We start from the raw sequence: 24,353 nt of genomic DNA, 5'->3' as shown, positions 1-24,353 counted from the left end.
CTCACAACAATACACTAAGGTAGATATTATCTCCATTGTAGATGAGGAAATGGAAACTTAGAAAGATTACATAATCAGTTCAATATCATTATTTTTGGTGTATGTCATTTCGTAAAGTGTATTTTTAATATCCTTAGGTTTGGAGGAAACAGATATCAGATATTGCCACCATTTCTACACCCATACTACTATGGATAATTAATCACATTATTTGAAGCATTTTGAGTGAAATTACTTTGGCTGCTTCTGCCTGGACCTCCTCTTTTAAGACACCTCCCTTTGCCTCAAACCACCAAACTGTATTCATCCTACAGGCACCAGTCAGGCTAAAACCGTCAGTAAGCATCCAACATTTTGCAGGAAAAAGCTCAGAAACATTTATTAGTTTTATACTAAGTTGTACTGATTCCTGGCGGGAACAGTACCGTCCCTGCTGTCATTCTCAAGTGTCTGGAATGAGCAGCTGGGTGTCAGACAACAAGCGTTGCCGTGTGTGTGTGTGTGTGTGTGCCTGCGTGTTCGGGTGGGGAGGTGTGCACTGGAAGGAGTGGGCGGTTGGGCTGAGCAGCGCACCATAGGTGAAGCTCGAGGGGAGGACGCGAGGTCGCATATCCTCCCCGCCTCTCCCCAATTGGGGCTGAGACTCCTAGTGTTCCGATTGCGCCTCCAGGTCACGGACTCCTCTACTCTTTGCACAGTTCCTTCCCCACCGCCCACTTCAGTGCCAGGATGCACCTCGGGAGGAGCTCCCGGAGGCAGCAGCGGGCCAGGACCATGCCTCTGGAGTGATTGCCGACTGCTCCAGCTCCGGCCCCTACCCCCGCCCCCTCGGGTCCTCCTTACAGGCTGAGGCTCGCCTGGCCTCCAAGCGCACAGTGCCCAGAGGCTGCCGCGGGGGCTGGATGCGGGCCGTCCCTGAGCTTGCGGCAAGACGCCCGAGTCCCACCCGCGGCGGAGGCGGAGGCGGAGGCGGAGCCGGGGCAGCCGGGCAGAGCCAGTCCGAGAGAGGCGGACGCAGAGCTGCGCGGGCCGGGCCGCCGCGGGCCACCCTGGCTATCTCTCCTTCCCACCCCGGCCCCAGGAGACACCTCTCGAGCGGGGGCCCCGGCCACTGACGCTGCCGGTGCTTGCGGCCGAAAAGGCGGCTAGCTCGGCGCTGCCCAGCCCCGGAGGGACCCGGAAGCAGAAGCTGAGCCTGAACAGCCGGAGCCGAGCAGTGGCCTCTAGCTGCCCGCCGGGGCTGGGTGCGGGGTAGGACGGCTGGATGGGCAGCGGCGGCGCCCGCAGTTGGAGGCGATGGGCGAGGAGCAGAGCACGGTGAATGCAGACGGTACGGACGAGGGGCGGCCCCCGGGAGGCGGTGAAGACGTAGTCGAGGAACCGATGGAGCCGCGGCGGCCGCAGGGGAAGGGCAGCGGGGCAGCAGGGCCCCGAACCCCCTCCCCGGACCCGGGCGGCGGCGGCGGCGACGGCGAGCGGGGACGGGTCTTTCCCCGAGCTTGGCAAGAGGTGTAGGAAAGCGCGCGGGCAGCCCGTAGCAGCGAGATCCACGGAGCCACTAGATCCCCGAACTTTGCAGCCGCAAGAGGAAGAGCAGGCGAGAGGAGAATGGGATGGGTCTTCCGAGCCCGAGCTCAGGGAGAGGGCCAGCCCCCACGAAGGACTGGTCTTGGAAATGCTTGGCCGGCGCCGCCATCCTCCAGCCAAGAGACACATCTACTGCACCGTGTACTGCGTGGAAAACGACCTGTCCGAGGCCCCGACCCAGGAGCAGCCTTCGTTCCCAAACTCTCTGGCCTCCCCGGTGCCTCTTGCAGTCCCTTCCTCCACCACCTCCTCCACCAGCTCAGCGACCTCCTCCCCTAGTCCCGACTTGTCTCCTCCCTCGGACCCTCTGGCCTTAGACGGCGGCGGGGGCGGGCAGCAGAGTCGAGCTCGACTTATACCTAGCTCCTGAACCTTTTTCGGTGTCCAGCCTGATCGGAGCGCCACCCTACCCCGGCCTGGGAGGACTGGGGGACCCCTATAGTCCCCTCCTTGTATTAAGCTGTCGGGTGTGTCTCGAAGATAAAGCTATCAAGCCCCTGACATGCTGTAAGAAGGCCGTGTGTGAGGAGTGTCTGAAGCGATACCTGAGCTCCCAGGTAACCCAGTCAAATCCCCGCCCCACTCCCCTCCCCGTCCCCCCCCGCTCCTGCCTTTCTTTCCCCCAGATGATGGAAGAGATACTCTCTCTCTCTCTCTCTCTCTCTCTCTCTCTCTCTCTCTCTCTCTCTCTCTCTCTCTCTCTCTCTCTCTCTCTCTCTCTCTCTCCCCCCCTACACTCTCCCTCTCCCTTTCCCTTTCTCTCTCCCTCTTCTTCCCCTTTTCCCTTTCTCTCTTTCCTTCTCTCCCTTTATCCCTCTCCCTTTTCCCTCTTCTCCTCATTCTCTCTCCCTCTCCTTCCTCTCTTCCTCTTCTCTTTCTCTCTCTCCCTCTCTCTTCCCCTACCCCTTTCTCAGCCTCTCCCGCTGTCCCCCTCTCTCCCTGTTCTCCTCTTCTACTCCGAAGGAAGAGATGATGATAAGGCAATCTTTCTATGTGACGCCTGTCCAGTTCTCATATCTTAGCTCCTTAATGTGTTTTGGCTTTGCCTTTCTGAAAGCTTGGCTGTTAATTGACTTTAACCTACACTTCAGACAGTGGTGGCAATCTAAGCAGCAAGAGTGAATGGAATGGGCTCTCAGTTTCTTTAAAGGGACGGACACTAATCTTTCAGGTCAATGATATCTAGTCATAATTGACCACATTTCATTTAGCCCCATTTATAACTTACTGACCAGTTACATTTTGTCCCCATTTAGAAATATGTACTCAGTTCTTTGCCCACTGCTTCATTTTTCTTTTCTATTTTTTTTCAGAGTAAAGTGACCACAGTGTTTTCACTAAAGGTAAATTCAAATAGAGCATTTTTTTCTTTATTTAAAAAAAATGCCCCCAAGCAAAACCCTTAAGAATCATACCAAAGGCGCCTTGGAAAAACTTGCCACACAGTGTGTTCTGCTTTTTAGGTTTTATGTTAAAAAGTTTAAAGTTTCATGCAAACTAATAACTAACTTTTATTCATAATAATTAATATATTTTCTTGCAATTAAAATTTGCAAATCCTTTGCAAAGACAAGTTTACGCATTCACATGCAGTTACTTCTATATAAAATGTGGAAACACTTTTATGGTCACATGGCAACATTACAAACATACTGTGTCCAATTGAACACACAGAGGAAATTTTAGGTAGGCAGAATGGAATGTTAGCCAAATAATAATTTGGCCAGCACTTGAGGTTAACCAAACTGGTACAAAAGATTTTGATTTCCCTTTATGCTTTATCCAGAAATAGGTGCCCTTAGCAGTACTAATGTCTGCTTGTTATGTTTGTGAGGTTTTGTTAACTGGTTTAGAATTCAATTGTAGGTAAAGAGTATAACAATCAGTGTTGATCACTTATAATTTCACTAGTAGTAATGTGTGGAAGTGTCATAGCATTATGGGTGCTTATCATGCAAAAATAATTGAATATAGTCTTGAATTATAAATTCCATAAAAATGGAATTTAAAATCACAAATGTAGCTTCAAATATTCATTGAAGATAAAAATGAACTTATCTCTTATTATCTCTTTTGATAATAGGAATTAAAGCATACTAATATGTGTACTTTCTATCTTTAATAAAATAAATTGAGATTAAGAAATCTAATAGTATTTTTCAGATATTCTTTACCAGTCATTTTCATTTTACAAAACTGGCATTTCTTATACATTTGTAATATGTAAAAATTAGATGATGGGAGCATAAATGAAAAGTTGGATGGATCTCAAAGCCCATGTAGTCTGACTGGCTCATTTTACAGATGAGAAACTGAAGACCAACAGGTTAATTGACTTGGAAAAAGACACAGGTAGTAAAAGTAATGGTGGGATTTAAACTTAGGCACTGACTCCACCAGAGTCAATATACTTTAAAGTACATTCTGATGTTACTATTAAGTGAGGTCTCTTTGAGCAACTCAAAATTCTAGGATTATATATTGATGTTGCTGGAAATTCAGAACTGGTTCAAACAAAGGTATTTGGTTTACTTGTCCTTGCCCCTCTAGGGATGGTTTTTTGTTTGTTTTTTTAGCTTAGTGATAGAGCAAGTCATCTAGAACATTAACAGTTGTTTTTGGAAAACAAAAATTCTCTTCTATTTTCCATCACAGTATGATAGCACTGAGCAATGTTATAGCTAAAGCAGCTCTCAGTTGACTTGAAGTATTGACAACACTCAGACACCAATCTCTTGCTATAGTTTGGTGTGTGTGTTCATTATCTATATCCTGCCCATTTTTTTCAGTGCTTAGAACTCTCAATTCCACAAGTATTTATTAAACAAGACCGTACACAGGACCAGCCACTGGAGGACATACTAAGTCTAGTACCTACTTTCATGAAATTTACAACTTGTGCATCTTTTTGAGGCCTTATATTGCATGTGAGCTTCTGAAATTTAGCAAGATTATAGCCTGAATTTGTAGGCCTTTAGTAGTCTATAAAATGAATATAAAAGACTTCAAGTTAGTCATCATCAGTCATTTTGCTCTTCATTTCCTTTGTAAATTTCTTTTGGACCAGATATCCAATATGTTATTTGAGAGATTTTAATAGAAAGAAAAGATTACAGAATACCTGTTAAATATTTTACACAAACTTTAAAAATACATATTAAATGTTGATTGGAGTATTGCCTGGTTAGATTAATGCCTTCCTTCTTGGGGGAGATATGAAAATCTTTGAAAGGAGACCTACAAATCCAAAAGAAATGGGGTTGGGTTTTTTGGGGATGTTGGCTTTACCTCCATTGGTGCCAAAGGCTCATTCTGTGGTGAGTGACTGGAGGCTGGCTGTTATCAACCTTTCAACTCTTCATAATGGCAGTTTAGGCCATGACTTTATGATATAAAATGTAGTAGAAAATTTTTATTTTTCAAAACACAATTGTTAATGTCTTAGGTAACTTTGTGTAGCACAGTGAGAGAATACAAATAGAGACTTTAGAGAGAAATTGCTTGGCAGAATAATTGGAATCAGCCAATTCTTGAATTGTATTTTGAAAGGGTTAACTGAGGAGATCATAAGTCAGTTGTGTGTATTTTAGTAGATATTACATTGTGAACCAAGGAACCTAACTCAGCATAGGACTGTCATGCTGAAAGCTAAAATAGTTTAAATGTACTTTATTTATGTGGATGATTAATGATGATGCCTTTATCCATCCAGTGATCTATATATGGTTGGTTGGAAATGGCATTAGTAAAGAGGGCCTTGTATGTCCAAGATCCTTTTGTGATTTTACTTTTAAGGAAAGAATTCTCCAACTTCAATGATTTTTATTAGATCTTAAGTAAAAATTATCTAGGAAGAAAAACTTCATTATTTACACACTCATTATAGCTAGCTAGCTTGTTCAGATTTCAAAAATTTTCTCCCCATCTTTTTGCATTGCCAGTATCTCATTATGGTTTGGTCATGACCTTGGGTTCTCCAAGTTTATGACAACAAAGCTCAAGTTCTGACAAATCCAACCAAGCCATAAAGGCTCTTGTAGTGTGGGCCTGACTATTATCTGCCATCTAAGTTCAGAGACGCTTGTAACCAGAAGTTTGGACATAAAGGGATTAATTTCATGTTTTTGTCACAGGAACTCATGAAAACAACCTCCTTTTGTGGGGAGGGAATGTCCACGTTGAAGGAATAAGAAACCTTTTAGTTATGGTAATTGAAAAAAAGTCTACATGAAGAAATATGGCTTCAGAAGATGTACCAAATCACTCTCCATGATTAGGGACTTAGGGAAATTCTGTGGTACAGTTTAAAGTTTGAACTTTTAAGACATTTGGGTAAAGAAGGAAGAGAATTAGAAATGCTGACGCTTTTAAAAGCTTGTCTACTAGCTGCTAGTGTATCTTTTACATCTCAGGTGAGGATTCCCCTAGATTGGCAGATGTCTATGAATTATAACTTCTAAACCTGTGTAGTAAGTACAAGAGATACCCAGCACATTTCTTATACAGATTGTGAACAAAAACAGCTGCTGAATAGTGCTTTCTAAAAATGACTACTGGGGGGATACCCTAGAATTGATAATCTAGAGGTGAAAGATTGGGTATCCCTAGGTCATCCAGTGCCACTTAGACAAAAATGTAATTTAAAATATATTTTCTTTTAAGCCTTGTGGCAGCAAGAATATTTATAGATACTATACTACTATGTCAGTATTTATATATTATTTATAGATATTGTACTACTCTACTACTGCACTATGCTAAAGTCAGTATAGACTTTAAAAGCTATCTCATTCACGCATATCATACTCAAGTTATTTCATATACCCTATACTATGTCTGGCTTTGATATCCCTAAAATCATGAAAAATAGAACATAACTGGCATCAATTTTGAAGTGATGACCTTTCACCCTTTGAAAATGGAAAATTAGTGCATGCACGGTCATAATTGAGTTTTTGAGGTATTTTGTACCAGTTTTCAAGTTGTATCTTATATGCTCTCTTTTCTCTTTTACATTCATATTTATTCTTTTTTACTCACTACCTACTGACCTTATCCTCTTTCTCATCCTTTCCTTCTTTTCTCCTCTTTTTTTTTCCTTCTGTGAACTTAATAGCCTTAACTTGGTTGGAGTAGAGAGTGATTTTGATTTTTCCAAAGTGTGTTCCTATTCTCTGCTGAAACTTTTATCCTAGATAAGCAAATATTACCAGGAGAGCCTACGCATGTTTCTACTGTCCCATCAGCTATTTGGAGTTGTAAATTGACCTAGACAGGAGTTCTGAACCTTTATATGTGTCATACATGAATCTTGGGTAGCACAGTGGATAGAGTGATTCAGAAAGTGTTCAAATCCAGCCTCAGATCTAACTCTGTGATCCTGGGCAAGTCATGTAACCACTATCTGCCTCAGTTTATTCATCTCTAAAATGGGAATAATAATAGCATCTATGACATCCCAGGGTTGTTGTGAAGTTAAATGAGATGATATTTCTAAAGCACTTTGCAAACCTTAAAGCACTGTTTATAAATAAATCCCTATTTCTAATGGGCACCCGAGAATGTTTTAAAATGTGATAAAATACATAGGTTTACAAAAGAAACTGATTTTATTGCAATAGTTATCAAATTAAAAAAACAAACAAGTTCACAGACAAGTTCATAATCCATGAAGAAAAACCTTATATTTTACCCTCACTTTTTTATTTGCTCTTATTTAACCAATTGCCCTCACTTAACTAGATAATGGGGATAGGGTAAGAGTGCTTGCTTGCCTAAGGGTATCCTTCACTCTTGTTATTTTATTCCTTTACTGTACATAGAAATAATGATTTTATACTAGGAAGAGACTTCAGGGAGTATCTAGTTCATGGATCTCCCACCTAGGGACCTGCAGTTACGGATCCCTTTGTTCACATGACTATGTAATTAGATTGTAATAGAATAAAAAAGAATATATTTGTGCAAATAGATGAGTGCAACAAATTAAAACAAACATGAAAAATGATTTTGAGAACACAGATACAGTCCAAATCTCTCTCTTTTTTTTTTTTTACAGATGAGGAAACTGAGACCCAGAGAGGTTGAGATTTGCTGAAGGTCACACAGCTAGTTGGCAGAACTATAATTAGAACCCAGGTGAGGCAGCATAGTTATTTCAGGTTTTAGAATCAGAAGAACTGGGTCTAAATTCCAGTTTTGTACCATATACTTTGTATCCCTTTGGGAAATAACTTCATTTTCCCCATCTGAAAAATAAGGGAGTTAGACTAGGTTATTTGAGGCCACTTGTAGCTCTAAATCAGTTTGCCCTCACCTTTTGATTTTGTGGTCCCTTGATTCTCTGAATATTGCCCTTTCCATTATGCTGCAGTGTCTTTGAGATTGCTAGATCCCCCAGACACTAGATACTGTTCTTTATGTTTCATCTTTATGAAAAATAGAGAATGAGTGTAATATTTGAATTCTCAGATCATAGACAGAAGAGGTGGGGAGATGGTATGATTTTTTTTTCTCTTGAAGCTAGTGTGGGAAGATTTCTGGATGATGGATTCATAGAATACCCAGCAAACTTGGTGTCCACTCTCAGTGACCAATACTCTCAACTGGTAGTGACAAATAAACCCTTACTCTACCCCAGGATCTCAGATAGGCAGAGGTCTCTTTCTGCTTTTGAATTTTTCACTTAGAGACATAGTGGTTTCGGTAACACCAGTAGCCCTTATGTCAGATATATTAAAATTATCCTTTTTATGTTGGAGGCAAAGTTATAAAGCACACACTCATTCATTTGAGGGCGACTTTTAGAGTGCATGGGTCTGAGCAGTTTTTCACTGCTTGCGTATTTGCCCTCTTCCACATTGCTTCCTAAATGTGATCAATATTTATGCTGATAATCTGCATATTTTTATTGTTATTTTTACTACATTATTGCTACTTTTGATAACATGCTTAGTTTCTGCTATTTATAAATTGTTGCTTCTGAATTTTTGGTAGCTGTTTTTGTCATCTCTGGAACACTCCTTTAAAACTAGGCAGGAAAATATTTGTATTTTGTTTTTTAGAAGGTCAAAGCCATATGGATCTTAGAACCTATTAAATGTTATATCTAGAAGGAAACTGAGAAACTACCTACACCAACATTTAGTCCATTTTATGTGTGAAGAACTCTGATTTCCAAAAAGGTCCAGTGACTTGTCCATAGTCACAGAGTTAGCATGGCTGGAAGGCTAAGGAGGCTTTTTTTAAACCCCAAATCCAGTGCTCTTTCTACCGTATCACAGTGATTCTCTCTCCAGTGGCAACTGGGAATGTATCTTGTTAAAATTTTAATGCTAATAGTTTATTTTATCAAAATTTCCTGAATATTCTCCATAAAGGCAACATTAAGCAATAAATGTGTTGAGATTAGATTTCTTATGTGAAAGATACGTAAGAAGCCATTTCTTACGTGTCTTTTTTGAAACTATAAAATACATTATTTATTCAGCTTCATACGTTGAGACAACATATAACATTTAAGTAAGTCAGTATTTATTGAGTGACTTTATTATTATTATGTACAAGGCACAGTGATAAAAAGTGTTAGGATCCATAGAAGTGTAAGATATAAGCATCCTAATGCCTGGGACCATTTAGCTAGAACAATGTAAAATGTGTATATGTAGAAATATAAACAACAATTGGGGGAAAAAAACCCCAAAACAACAATAAACAACATGTATCAAATGAGGTAGTCTTTGAAATGAACTGTCTTAAAGTGTGATTTACACTAATAAAAAATGGAAATTATTTGTAGTAGTTTGTTTTAAAAAAAACTTGTCCATCTTGCCAATATTTTCAAAGATTTTTGTTTTGGCTCATTTTTTGTTTTGGATCATTCAGGGAGAAAATGATTAAAATTACTATTGATAGTAATTGAAGAAAACTGTTGGTTTTTATAGTCCTTAAGTACACTGAAGTTAGCTGTTTTCTTCCTGTATAACCAAATACCTCTTCTTGAATCAGTTTTTATCTTTTAAAAATGAATTCAGTAACCATTAAGAACTGTGTACTTTAAAAGTAACTGCATTTTTTTAAACAAATTGACCAAAAAATACCGTCATGAGAAGCCCTTTCCCTTGATTATTTGAGCTGTATCTTTTAACTTTCCTTTCCATTTCTTATTTTCTGAGTTAACATTTGGCCTGGAATTTAAAAGACTAAAACATCAATTGACATAGTGCATTTTTTAATCTATAACTTAAAAAAATAGAGATGGTAGGATGAAAAGTTTTATTTCAAAGTAAAATTATAGTATTTTTGTGTCACTTGACATCTTTGTCTTTCTAGTGTAGGAAATAAAGTATTACTTTTCTAAATAACTTTTCTTTCTATTTGGACTAAAGACCAGCTTGATCTTCCTGGTTCAGGTCCACAGTATGAAACCTTCTGATCAAAGAAGGAGAGAAAACTTTTCTTTGGCTACTTCTTTTTGAGGGAAAATGGACACATTCCTTTACTCTCTACATAGGCCCAGAGAAAGCTTCCTTATTACTCTCAACCTCTAATCTGCACTTTGAGGGATAATGTTTTAGTCAGTGAGAGGAACATTCTTAATCCTTTATGTTTGATATTAATGAATCTGCACTCTCATGGATGTGGGTTTCCTCTACTGGTGCACATCCCAACCTTTTCATATCTCGTCAACTTGTGAGATCCTTCCCCATGTCCTACTATAAAGGATCTACCTAACACATGTTAAAAGCCCTTCTGTGGTTCTATTAACCAGAGAACTATTTTTAACCATTATTAACCATTAACTATTTTTAGCACTCAAGTTGCTACATGAATGTCCCACTTTCTTTTCCATGATGATGCTACTCTCTTACATGCGTGTCATCATTGAGAATATGATACAGTCCAGTCTTCCCAGGGTGCCAAATTCAAACCCCTCATATTATAGAAGAGGAAATGGTAACCAGAAAAGATAAATGATTTCCCCAAGATCACACAGGGAACAAATACTAGGCCCTTCTCATTTCTCACCTGCCTGCATTACTTTGAGTCTTACCTGACTCTTCCACCTTGCCCCAGGAAGCTCGTTATTAGGAAAACCTCATCAACCTGTAGGATTCCATCAGTCTTGAGACCATACCTCACCATTACTCTCCATCTCTCTGATTGGAGGGGAGGGTCCATGAACTCTAAAACCTCTGAGGAAGGAGCTTGGGTCAGAACATCTCATTTCTCACCTGGCTGCACTACTTTGGGATTTCTCTGACTTTTCCACCATGTCTTATGTCAGGCACATTCATTCCCCTCACCCCCTTTAGCTCCTTTAATATGTTGTATTTCAACATTAGATTCTAAGCTCCTTGACTGTAGGGACTGTCTTTTCAGCAGTTAGCACAGTTGCCTGGACCTTAGTAGGTGCTTAATAAATGTTTATTGATTGATTGATTTTTTTTTATATATTTGTATCCCCAACACTTAGCATAATGCCTGGCATATAATAGGAGCTTACTAAGTTTTTATTGACTATTATTGACTGAGCTAGGTTTCAGATCAGGTCTTCTGATTCTAAATTCAGTCCTTTTTCCACTGTTCCAAAACTTCCATCATTTTCAGTAGGAGGTAGTTTGATATTATTGAAAGTGCTATAGTTTCCCAAATGATCCAGTCTGATCTCTTGCTTCTGTTCAGTTTGGGGCCCAGCTCATCTGCAGTACCTAGTTTGGACTATCTCAATGAGTTGTTCATCTTAATGTTTGTCATAATCTGGGTGCTGTATGTTCTTCATCCTTTGGAGCTGTTTTTATGTGGCTTCCAAGCTGATCACTAGTGATACAAAGATTAATTTGTTATTGATCAAGAAGCAATATTGTGGAGTGTATAGAAAGCAACCTTAGAACCAGAAAGACCTGGGTTCAGTACTACCTATGACACAGTCTGACTGTATGGCCCTGGGCCTCTCAATGCTCTAGGCCAACCCTCTAAGATTATAATTTCCCTTTCATATAAATATCTGGGTGGTAATAGAAGGTAGTGGAATATTTTAGTTTTATTTTTGACATGAGTTCTCTATGTATTTTATAATAATAAGAGCTCTCATTTGTATCGCATCTTGATAATTCCTGCTTTACAAAAGGTGAAATTGAGGCTTAGTGAGAGTAAGTGATTTTCCCAGTGTCCCATGAATAATTAGTAACATTCATTGGGGATTAGGTGTTCTAGTCCTTTGACTCGAAGAACTGTACTCTTTTCACTACACTATGTAGTATGTAGGTGATTCTTTTAGTCTTTTAACTAAAATAATCCTATTTAGCACATCGTGGTCCTGTAGCATTATTCACTTTGGAGAGTACATTTAGTCAGTTTTTGAATCATTTAATAATGATTCATCCAATTTTAAGCAAGATTTACATAGAAACTGCTGCCAGGAAAGGAAACATTTTCTTTTGTAAATGGTTTGACTACAGCATGCTGGACATTTATAAGTAGTAGTATATTGTTTCAGCAATTCCTTTTTTACTTTGAAATTTTTATGTGACTTAGGAAGGATACTTTCACTGTGACTAAAACTCTCCAAGCCACTTCAGCTCTTTACTATTCTGGTCACTCCTACAAGTCAGTTTCAAAGCATACTTATATTTTTCATTTGCTTTTTATTACATCCAACTTTGTACATAACTATTGCCCTACTTTTTCATTATCTTTATGTAATTTTAGGATATATATATGTATGTATGTATAATTTTAGGGAAAATAGGAATTGCTTAACAGAAGTGATGTTAGACTCATGATGTTTTATTTTCCCAAATCTAATTAGATTTTTCATTTATTTATTTCTGTTGATGCCACCATCATCCTTTCAGTCACTATAGGCACATATCCTTGGAAATAGTTTTCTTCAGTAATCTTTTGGACTTCCTTTTCCATTTAGCCAATTTTGCTTTTTAGGGCATTCTTCTCCTCATTGGCTTTTTGGACCTCTTTTGCCATTTGGGTTAGGCTATTTTTTGAGGTGTTATTTTCTTCAGTATTTTTTTTGGGTCTCCTTTAGCAAGCTGTTGACTTGTTTTTCATGACTTTCTTGCATCACTCTCATTTCTCTTCCCAGTTTTTCTTCTACTTTTCTTACTTGCTTCTCAAAATCCCTTTTGAGCTTTTCTAAGGCCTGGGACTGATTGATATTTTTCTTGGAGGCTTTGGATGGAGGAGCTTCGACTTTGTTGTCTTCTTCTGGTTGTATGTTTTGATCTTCTTTGTCACCAAAGTAAGATAATATAATCTGACTCTTTTTGTGCTGCTTGCTCATGATCCCGGCCAATTACTTGAGTTTTAAACTCTTTGTTAAGGTAAGAGTCTACTTCCAGTGTGGAGAATGTACTGTCCCAAGCTTCGGGGGTTTGTACAGCTGTTTTCAGAGATACTTGTAGGCACCTGTAAATTTTCATTTCTTCCAAGGTAGTATGATAAGGGGCGAGGTGTTTACTCCTTTCCTGGCCTGTGACCACAAGCACTCCTTTCTGTCCTGGAACTGGGAGGAGGGTTTCCTTTCCACAACCACTACAAGCTCCACTGTTCCAGCGCTCCTCTAAGCCCCAGGACTGCCACCCAGAACTGTGACCCAGATCCAAGCACGGGGCAAAGCAAGAGATTCCTGTCTCAGCACTGGCAAAGATATCCCTGCAATCCCCCTCTGATCAGCCATTCGATTCCCCCTCAGTCTGTGGGCAAGAAGCTCAGGAGGCAGCCCCTGTCCTGGGCTGCGCCTGGGGAATGGAGCTGAGACCACTGTGCTTCTCTCTCGGCACTGCAGAAACAGACTTTTCCCACTGACCTTCTAAGTTGTCTTTGGCGTTTGTGGGTTGAGAAGTCTAGAAATCGCCACAGCTGCCTGAGATTCAGTCCTCTGAGGCCTGCTTCAGGTTTACTGTGGCCTGCACGCCCATGCCAAACTGTGCTCCTCTCACCTCCCGGTGCAATATACCTTTCTGATCAACCATCCAGGCTGTCTTGGGCTGTGAATTTGCTTCACTCTGTCTTTTTGTGGGTTCTGCTGCTTTAGAATTTGTTTAGAGCTATTTTTTATAGGTATTTGGAGGGTTTGGGGGGAGAGCGCAAGCAAGTCACTGTTTTCACCCCACCATCTTGGCTCTACCCTGGAAATAGTTTTGAGGCCTTCTTTTTTCTCACCTCACTTGTCCAACCCAGTGTGAAGTCCTGTTGATTCCATACCTATAGTCTCTCTCAAAAAGTCTTCTCATCTCTACTTCTACTGGAATAGCTCTAATTCAAGTCCTCATCTTTTCTTGAAGAGACAATTGTAACACCGCCCTCACTGGTTTTCCTAAATTTAGTATTCTTCCTAATGCACAGCTCTGTTAAAGCTAGTCCTCTACTCTAAAAACTCTTGATGATTCTCCATTGTCTACTAAATAAACAATACGTCCCTTGTCCTGGCATTCAAGGCCCTCTGCAAACTGACTTTTATCTACCTTTGCAACTTTGGCCCATACTTTTTCACTTCATTATAATATGTTCTAGACTCCAAATGAACTATGCTCTCTTCTGCTACTATTCAAACTGCCCTGTGTACACATCATTCTCCACACTTACAGTGGACTCCCTTCTTCCTAATTCCTACGCTGTTATTTGTTGAAATCTCTGCCTCTGTCTTCCACATCCTTCTTTTGTTTTCTAGTTTACTTGTTTTCTGCCTCCCCCAAAGCAACTGTAAGCTTCTTGAAAGTAGATTCTATGGCAAATCACTATCTCCTGCAGAGTAGCCTGTACACAGGAGAAACTTAATTTTTTTTGTTGAATTAAATAGTTGTGTATATTCATGATCATTACTAGAAAGTACAATATCTAGGCCAAAGTAACCTGGGCCTTTCAAATAAAAAATGAACCCACCAGATATTATGGGATGGTAGGAGGCTTCCATTGAGAGAAACAGAGTTGATACTTGAATAGTTAACCATTTGATTATGTTAACAGTATAATACACTGGAGTGAGAAATCTTTTCCTGGTTCTAGTTGAAGATCAGAATGCATGAGGCAAAAAAGTTAGATGGCCTTTTTCTTGGTTCCTGTAACTCTAGATGCTGGGCTTATTCATATAAATGGCTAATCCCTTTCTAAATCTTTCTAATCTATTTACTTCAGTAATATCTTGCCACCATAAGGTCCATGGGTTAATTATATGCTGTGTAGCAAATTGCTTCCCTTTTGTTGATTTTTCCCCTATTTCCTCAGATACTTATTACTTTCACCAAAAAGTATTTACAATGCAGTCACTTGCCCAGGGTACAGAACAAGCTAAACAAACACAGTCCCTGCCCTTTAGTTACTTAATAATCTAAAATGGGAAGATAAAGTAAGTTATAGTTGCTTGTCATAGTTTTTAGCATTTTAATTTGTCATTTCATGCCTAGTGCTAATTTTTCTAATTTCTGCATTTTTCTCCCCCTCCTCTAATCAAGTAAATCCAGGTGTTGAAATCTATTCCAGTAACTATCACATAATCAATAAACACCATATGCTGAGAATCGTCCTAGGTCCTAGGGATAGAGTGACAAAAATTGTAAGTCTCTGCCCTCAAGGAATTTCCATTCTATTAGCAGAGATAACATGTACAAATAGAAACATATGAATACATATATTTATACAGACACACATATACATATGCACATACACACATGATAAATAGAAAGGAATTTGGGTTTGGTATGCCCTAGTGGCTGGAGGGATTAGGAAGAAGACTAACATGAAACAGGTAGGTAATTCCGTGGATAGAGTGTTGACCCAGAGTGAGAATTACCTGAGGTCAAAGCCAGCCTCAGATGCGTACTAGCTGTGTAAGCCTAGGTAAGTTACTTAACCTCTGTTGGACTGTTTCCTCAGCTATAGCACCTACTTTATAAGGCCATGAAGATGGCTGAAGCAGGAGCTTGGTCGGACATATAAGATGCCAAAGTCACCCTTTGCATCTGGGGGCCATGGATTTCAGTAACTCTGGAAGAGAGAGTGCGGCTGATGACTTTGTGCAACTGATTCACTTAGATCCAGTTCACTAGCGAGTCAAGACATCGCCCCATGTTGTCATTGGTACTCTTCATACACAAAGGACCCATGATAACAACAACAACAACAACTTCACAAACTTGTTGTGAAGATCAAATGAGATAATATTTGTAAAGCACTTAGCACAGTGCCTGGAAAATTCTTCTTCCCTTTCCTTCTCCTTCTGATGTTGACAGTAGAACTTAAGTTATGTTTTGATGGACACTAGGGATCTAAGAGGTAGAGGTGAGAAGGAAGTACCTTCCAGGTATGGAAAGCATACTGTGCAACGGTATAGTGTCAGGAAGGGAAGAAACACACATGATGATCACTAAAGTAAGCCAGTGTTGCTGGATCACAGAGTTCATGAAGGAGAGTAATGTATAGTAAGACTGGGAAGGTAGGTTAGAATGAGGTTGTGAAGTTTTTAATTGCTCAACAGGAAAGTTTGCATCTGATCCTAAAGGTAACAGGGAGCCATTGGAGTTAACTGAGCAGAAGAGTGACATGATCAGGCCTATACTTTAGGAAATTTATTATGACAGTGAAAGATGGATTTCAGGATTGTTCAGTCATATCTGACTATCTGTGACCTCATTTGGGGTTTTCTTGGTAAAGACAGTGGAGTGGTTTGCCATTTCCTTCTCTAGCTCATTTTACACGTGAGAAAACTGAGGCAAACAGGTTTAAACTTGCTCAGGGTCCAATGGCTAGTACACTTGTCTGAGGCTGTGTTTGAACTCATGAAGATGAGTCTTTCCAAGCCCAGTGCTCTATCCATGGTGCCACATAACTGTCCCGGATTGAAGAAAGGAGAGATTTAAAATAGAGAAACCAATTAGTAGGCTACTTCAGGAGTCCAGTAGAATATAAGTTTCTTGAAGGCAGGATCTGTTTTGTTTTTGTTGTATTCCCAGCACCTGGGCATACCTGTGCCCAGCACATATAGTAAGTGCTTATTGAATTGAATACTCAGGGTGAAATCCAGAGACTGTGATGTGACCAGAACTTATTAGCCACTGTCACTAGGAAGGTTTCCTCTAGGTTGAGAAGGTTTAATTCTTTTTCCACAGAACTATGCAACATATGGAGCATTATATGTCTATTCTCTCCTTGAAAAACCCCATTGATTCTTCCTTTCCTGAGAACTCTGCCTTCTTTCCAACTTTTTACCACTTTGAAGCCAAACTTCAACCACTTCCTTCATAGTTAACAAATTTTCTTTAGAAGTTTCTTTCAAAGTAGTTTTTTTTAAACCAAAGTGAGAAATGTTCTACGGTATTTCCATGTATTACTACTTTATGTTAAATATAGTGTTGTGCCGGGGCAGCTAGATGGCACAATGGATAGAGCACCTGCCCTGGATTCAGGAGGACCTGAGTTCAAATTCGGCTTCAGACACATAACACTTACTAGCTATGTGACCCTAGGCAAGTCACTTTAACCCCACTGCGTGGCCAAAAACAAAAAAACAAAACAAAACAAACAAACAAACAAAAAATATATATATAGTGTTGTGCCCCTATAAGCTTTTTTTAATTTTATTAGTTTATTTTGATTTATCAACAATCACTTCCCTATGCTTTTGAGTTTAAAATTTTTCTCCCCCTTCCTCCCCACCACCCTCCCCAAGATGGCGTACAATCTGATATAGGCTATACATTTACATTCCTATTAAACATATTTTCACATTAGTGAAGTTGTAAGTAAAAATTAAAACCAATAGGACGAACCATCAGAAAGAGGAAACAACTCAACAGAAGAGAAAAAAAAATGATAGCGATTCAACTTCCATAGTTCTTTCTTTGGATGTGGATAGCATTTTCCATCATGAGGCCTCTGGAGATATCTTAGATCCTTTCAATGCTGAGAAGGGTTAAGTTTATCAATATTAGTCATCACACAATGTGGCTGTTATTGTGTACAAAGTTTTCTTGGTTTTACTCACTTCACTAAGCATCAGACCATACAAGTCTTTCCAGGTTTTTCTGAAGTCAACCTGTTCATCATTTCTTATAGCACAATAGTATTCCATTACATTCATATACCACAACTTGCTCAGCCATTCCCCAATTGATGGGCATCCTCTCAATTTCCAATTCTTTGCCACCAAAAAAGAACTGCTATGAATAGTTTAGTACATGTGGGATGTAGCCCTAGAAGTGCTATTGCTGGATCAAAGGGTATGTACATTTTTATAGCCCTTTGTTGCATAGTTCCAAATTGTTCTCCAAAATGGTTGGATCATTTCACAACTCCACCAACAATGTATTAGTGTTCCAATTTTCCCACATCTTCTCCAACATTTATCATTTTCCTGTTTTGTTATGTTGGCCATTCTGATAGGTGTGATGTGGTACCTCAGAGTTGTTTTGATTTGCATTTCTCTAATCAATAATGATTTAGAGCATTTTATTCATATGACTTTAGTTGGCTTTAATTTTTTCATCTGAGAACTGTCTGTTCATATCCTTTGACCATTTATCAATTGGGGAATGGCTTGTATTCTTATAAATTTGACTTAATTCTCTATATATTTTAGAAATGAGGCCCTTATCAGAGAGACTGGTTGTAAAAATTCTTTCCCAATTTTCTACCTTCCTTCTAATCTTAGTTGCATTGGCTTTGTTTGTGCAAAAACTTTTCAATTTAATGTGCTCAAAATTATCCATTTTGCTTTTCATAATGTTCTCTACCTCCTGTTTGGTCATGAATTCTTCTGTTCTCCATAAATCTGATAGGTGAACTATTCCTTGTTCTTGCAGTTTGCTTATAGTATCAGCCTTTATATCTAAGTCATGAACCCATTTTGACTTTATTTTGTATATGGTGTGAGATTTGGGTCTATGCCTAGTTTCTGCCATACTCTTTTCCAGTTTTCCCAGCAGTTTTTTTCAAAGAGTGGGTTCTTATCCCAGAAGCTGGGGTCTTTGGGTTTATCAAATAATAGATTACTATAGTCATTGACTACTGTGTTTTACATGTTTAACTATTCCACTGATCCACCACTCTATTTCTTAGCCAGTACCAAGCAGTTTTGATGATTGCTGCTTTATAATACAATTTAAGATCTGGAATTGCTAGGCCACCTTCCCCTGCATTTCTTTTCATTAGTTCCTTTGATATTCTGGACCTTTTGTTCTTCCAAATGAATCTTGTTATTATTTTTTCTAACTCTATAAAATAATTTCTTGGTAGTTTGATTGGTATGGCACTGAATAAGTAAATTAGCTTAGGGTAGGATTGTCATTTTTATTATATTAGCTCGGCCTACCCATGAGCAACTGATGTTTTTCCAATTATTTAGAACTTAAAGAGTATTTTGTATTAGACAAAGAGGGTTGTCTTTTGTTCTGATCTCTTTTTATCTAAATATAATCATGTTCACAAACCCTAGGTATACACTAGATCAGCCCAGTGATGCTAGAGTTGTACAAGACTGCCACCTGTAACCTTGTTCAGGTACATCTGAAATTTGGCATCCTGTGAGAAGTATGTTGTCTCAGGGTAAGGAGTAGGAGTTAAGAAAAGCTTTCCAGGAATGTACTGAAAGAAATGTTTCTCTTTCTAGGGCTTCACTTCTCTTGTTTCTCGGGCCAAGTAACATTTTGAAAGTGATGTAGTGCATTGTCTTCTTTTTTTTCTGTTAAAAAGAAACAGAAGTTTTGGACTGTTCAAAACACATTTGGTTTTGTTTTATTTTGTTTCATTTTTTAATCAAAAAAAAAACTGGCACATTGGATTATTTAGAGCATGGTGTTAACAAGACTAAGGTCAGGGTTTCAGTCTGTAGGAGTGGCTGATGTGGGTGAGGAAGAGCAAATAGTGAAGAAGAATACCATTTATTTAGAGCATGGTGTTAACAAGACCAAGGTCAGGGTTTCAGTCTGTAGGAGTGGCTGATGTGGGTGAGGAAGAGCAAATAGTGAAGAGGAAGAATACCATTTATACAAGAAGACCTAGGTTCAAGTCCTTTCTCTGATTCATACTAGCTGTGTAACAGTGGACAAGTCATTTAACTTCCCAGTGCCTCCAGATAACTCTACTACTACAACTACAACTACAACAACTACTACTACTACTCTGCTACTCCTACAACTCTACTACTCTGCTACCATAAATTACAAAGAGAGAGTTACCATACCAGAAGTTCCCAACATCAAAAAAAATCATAGGTCCTAAACATGCTCCATTCCTTCATGATCCACACCCCATACCCCACCCTCCAAGCCCTGAAAAAACAACAACTACAACCGCCAACAACCAAGCAGGCTGGTCTGGGGAAGCTTCATGATGCAGGATGCAGTGTTAAACTTGAAGTCAAAGGACCTGAGTTTCAATTCTGGCTCTGCTTGTGTGACCTTGGTCAGGTTGCTTAACCTGTAGCACTTAGTTTTGTTAACTGTAAAATCTGAACTTTGGGCAGGTGCTCTGTAAGGTTCATTCAGACTCCGAATAAATGAATGTCCCTAAGATCTGTGACCACCCACCAACCACACAAACCTACATATGTGGACACACACAGCATTTATTATGGGCATACTATGAGCAACATGTTGTTGCTCGGTGCTGAGTAAGATAAAATGATAAATGAAGTGGCCCTTGCCCTTTAAGGAGTGTGTAGCACTGACCAATAGCATATCAGGATGCTTTCCATTGGCCACAAAAAGGATTGGTTAAGAACTGGCAAGATGCTCGGTGCAATTTTGTCACTAATATTATATTTCTGTGTCCTAGGCAAGGTATGAAAATTGTTCTTCCTCTTCCCTTGTATTCTACCTCTCCATATTAAAAAAATGCAGTTTTATCTCTTCAGAGTATTTTCTTTCAATTTAGAAGTGTGGCAGCAGCAATGATGCAAAATCACAATTACTTATATACAGATACAGCCACAAATTCAGTGACTACAGTAAAAACTTAATAGTGGGAACAGTGTAAGAAAAAATCCCTCATGATCCTGCCCTGGCTCTTTGCTTCTTGAGTTCTGTTCTAGCGCTTGTGGAAAGACAACTCAAAGGATACATTCTACTGAATGTTTGAAGAGCATTGAGCTTAGATAAAGCACTTTTTGGCCCAGGATCCAGTATCTAGATCACTGGAATTTAGGTAGTTTAAGATAATCAAAGGAAATGGGAAAGGAACAGAACCAAAGAATTTGATTAGAAGGAGTTTCTTAATTAGTCAGCTGGTTTCTATTTAGGATTTACTTTGTATGTAGCACTGTGCTAGGCACTGTTTGTAGAAGGCTTTGAAAGCCAGACAGAAGTTTGGGACTGTTCAAATAGGAAATAAGGGGTATGAGGTAGGTGAGCTTTCTGGCTGCCCACGAAGAAAGTGTTTAACAAAATATCATGATAGAGGAGGAAGCTGTGTTCTGGTGGATGCAGAGCATTTGGTTTGGGGTTCAAATATTTGGGTATAGGTCTGGCTCTGGCACTAAATTTGCTCCTTGAGCTTCAGCAAGTCCTTTTGTTTCTCAGAGACTCAGTTTCCTCATCTGTAAAATGTGGATAAGAATACACTAGTATATACTTAACAGTGGTTTTATGAAGAAAAAATGAGATGATGTGTGCAAAGCACCAAGTTCAGGTCAATTCAACAGTCATTTATGAAATGGCTACTACTTACAAAATAATTGTAATAAGTGCTGAGGATATAAAGTCAAAAATTAAATAGACCTTACTTGTGAGAAACTTGTACTGTACTCTTATGGAGAGCTACTTTAATGAGAGCATGTCTATATATTATAGAAAGGTGGGAAAGAGATGTTTTAATTGCCAACAAATAGAATAGTCAGGAAGACCTGAGTTCAGATCCAGACTCAGCACTTATTAGCTGTGTGGGAAAGTCACTTAAATATCTGTTTGCCTCAGTTTCCTCAACTGTGAAATGGGGATAATAGTAGCACTTACTCCACAGAGTTGTGAGGATCCAATGAAATAATATTTTTAAAACAAAACAAACCAAAAAAAGTGCTTAGCACAGTACTTGACACAAACTGTTGTGTTGTTGTTCACTTGTTTCAGTTGTGTCTGACTCTTTGTGACCCTGTTTGGGGTTTTCTACGCAAAGACAGGAGTGATTTGCCATTTCCTTCTCTAGTTTATTTTATAGATGAGGAAACTGAGGCAAATGGATTAAGTGACTTGCCCAGGTTCATATAGCTAGTAAGGTCATATAAGCTAGTAAGTAAATCTGAGGTCACATTTGAACTCAGGTCTTCCTGACTGCAGGCCCTACTGCATCAATATATGAAATGTTTATTACCTTCCTTTCTCCCATCCCAAATATACTAGGATTTCTGATTTTGTATATCATAAAATTGAGATTAACACTGTGGGAGAAAGCAGCTGAGCTTTCCACTATCAGGATCTACTTTGATTTTTGACCTGCATATTCCCTATAGCTAGGTATAGCTATTTGTAGATTCAAGGCTGATCAAGCCCGTGGGCAGGAAGCATTGGAGAAGCTTTTGGCTTAGTTTATTGCATAATAAAGATCTGTTTTTATTACGGATTTGAATCTGTTTTCTAGATTACACTGCTCTGCCCATTTGGTTCCTATGGATCTGCCAATTCCTGGCTGCCTGCCCAGCCCTCTAAGCATCTGCTTTGCTTTTCAGTATTTGTGTTCTGGTGCCTACCTTTCTGATTTTTGCCCTGCAACCTTGCTTTAACTAAAGTATCTGGATGTGCCCTGACTTCATATTGGTTACTGATCTTTGCTTTGACCAGACATCCAACTATTTCCTGGAGCCAAACTTGTTCTCCTAGCCCTTCCAGGCTCAGATCCCCATCCCACATCCATGACCCACCACTTTCTCCAATCCTGGTGCTAAAATCAGGCCTTTAAAAATAATTTTATTTTTTATTCTGAATTTATTGAGAGGGTGTGTGTTTGGGGGGGGCTGTATAGGGGGAGGGAGGAACATTTCCATATACCAAACAAAACAGGAGAAGATGTTTATGTGTAAAACTACGTATCTCTTACAGCTTGCCTTTAAAATACACACATATAAATTCAATATGTTACTTGTTTTATCTGTATTTCCTTCAAACTTCTGTATTGTCCAGTTTTTTAAATGTTTCCTTTCTTACTTCATTTCTTTTTTTAGGGGCCAGTACCAATGCTAGGTTCCTTCTCCCCAGCAAGTTCCTCATCCTCAAATTAAAAAAGAAAAACATTACCCATGTAATAAATAAGCATAATCAAGCAAAACAAATCCATACATTTGCCATGTCCAGGCAGATGTGTCTCATTATGTACCTTGGACCCATCACTCCTCTGTCAGGAAGTAGGTAACAAGTTTCATCATCATTCCTCTGAAGTTGAGGTTGGTTATTTCATTTATAAGAATTTTAAGTCTTTCAAAATTGCTTTCTTCACAATGTTGTTGTATAAATTTTTTCTTGGTCTTCCTTACTTCATTCTACATCAGTCCATACAAATCATCCTGAATTTCTCTGAAACCATCCTATTTTTTATAGTGCTGCAACAGTCTTCCTTTGCATTCACATGCAACATTTGTTCAGCCACCCTAATTGATGAGCATTCCTTTAGTTTCAGATTCTTTGCCACCATAAAAAGAGCTACTATGCACGTTTTTACACATATGGATGTTTTCCCTTTTTCTATAGTTGCTTTGGATCATAGGCTTAGGAGTGGCATTACTGGGTTAAAAGTTATGCATAGTTTAGTGCCTTTTTGGGTATGGTTCCAGGTAGCTTTCCAAAATGCCTGGATCATTTCACAGAACACCAGGGTTCTGGTTTCCCTACAATTGTCATTCTTTTTTTAACTCATCTTTGCCAATCTGATAGGGGTAGAGTGGAACCTCAGAATTGTTTTCATTTTCATTTCTCTCATTACGAGTGATTTAGAACATTTTTAATATGGCTGTTGATAGTTTGGATTTTTTCCTTTTAGAACTGCTAATTCATAAACGAACCATTTATCTACCCAGGAATGGCTCTTGTTCTTATATGTTTGAATCAATTCCTTTATATGTTTTGGATACCAGATCTTTATCAGAGAAACTCTCTGTAAATAGTTTCCCTCATTAACTGTTTCCATTGTGATTTTAACTTCATTGGTTTTATTTGGGGAAAAAAACTATTTTAATGTTATATAACCAAATTCTCTGTTCTACTTTCTAAGATCTTTTCTATCCTTTGTCTAGTCATGAACTTTTTTCCTATCCATAATTGGGAAAGTAAACCAGCCTTCTCTATAGCTTCATGCTACCACTAATTCTTCAGGTCTGTTTTCACAATGGCTTCTAAATTTTTACTCCTGTCTTCTTTTAGTGTACAATAGTGTGTTTCAAAGTGGAATTCTGTGTTGATAAGTAGAGAAGAGAGAGAGAAATGAATGTAATATTCCTTCTCCCTCACCTACCATCTTAAACCCTAATACCTTCATTGGAAGCTTTTATACCAATTATAATCCCTTCCCTTTCAAGTGGCTTAGGATTGTTGTTCAGTGTCATAGGATTATGGGGTTTAATATGGAAATTATTCTAGAGATCTTACACTCCTGCTCTCACTTATTTTATAGGTGAGAAAATTGAGGCCCAAAACAGTGAATCACATAGGTATTACATAGCAGGACCAAGTTTTGAATGCAGGTCTCCCAAATCCAAATTTAGTGTTCTTTCTATTACATCACATTTGTGTCATTTATCCTTTATAATTTGGTGATTTACGTATAGAACCATT

The 24,353-nt window shown here is 39.1% G+C and overlaps 1 protein-coding gene across 1 annotated transcript in view; it reads left to right on the top strand.

Moving 5' to 3' along the window:
* Positions 1–1,008: 1,008 nt before the first annotated feature.
* Positions 1,009–24,353, top strand: part of RNF217 (ring finger protein 217) — a 151,898-nt gene continuing 128,553 nt past the window's right edge. The window contains 3 exon segments of the mRNA XM_020986975.2: positions 1,009–1,485; positions 1,487–1,918; positions 1,920–2,144. Coding sequence (XP_020842634.1) covers positions 1,297–1,485; positions 1,487–1,918; positions 1,920–2,144 — 846 coding nt within the window. The 5' untranslated portion in view covers positions 1,009–1,296.

The sequence above is a fragment of the Phascolarctos cinereus genome, unplaced genomic scaffold (assembly GCF_003287225.1).
Source record: "Phascolarctos cinereus isolate Bilbo 61053 unplaced genomic scaffold, phaCin_HiC Scaffold_5;HRSCAF=322, whole genome shotgun sequence".
Classification (NCBI taxonomy): domain Eukaryota; kingdom Metazoa; phylum Chordata; class Mammalia; order Diprotodontia; family Phascolarctidae; genus Phascolarctos; species Phascolarctos cinereus.
The sequence above is the reverse complement of the archived record's forward strand: the minus strand, read 5'-3'. Positions and strand labels throughout refer to the sequence as shown.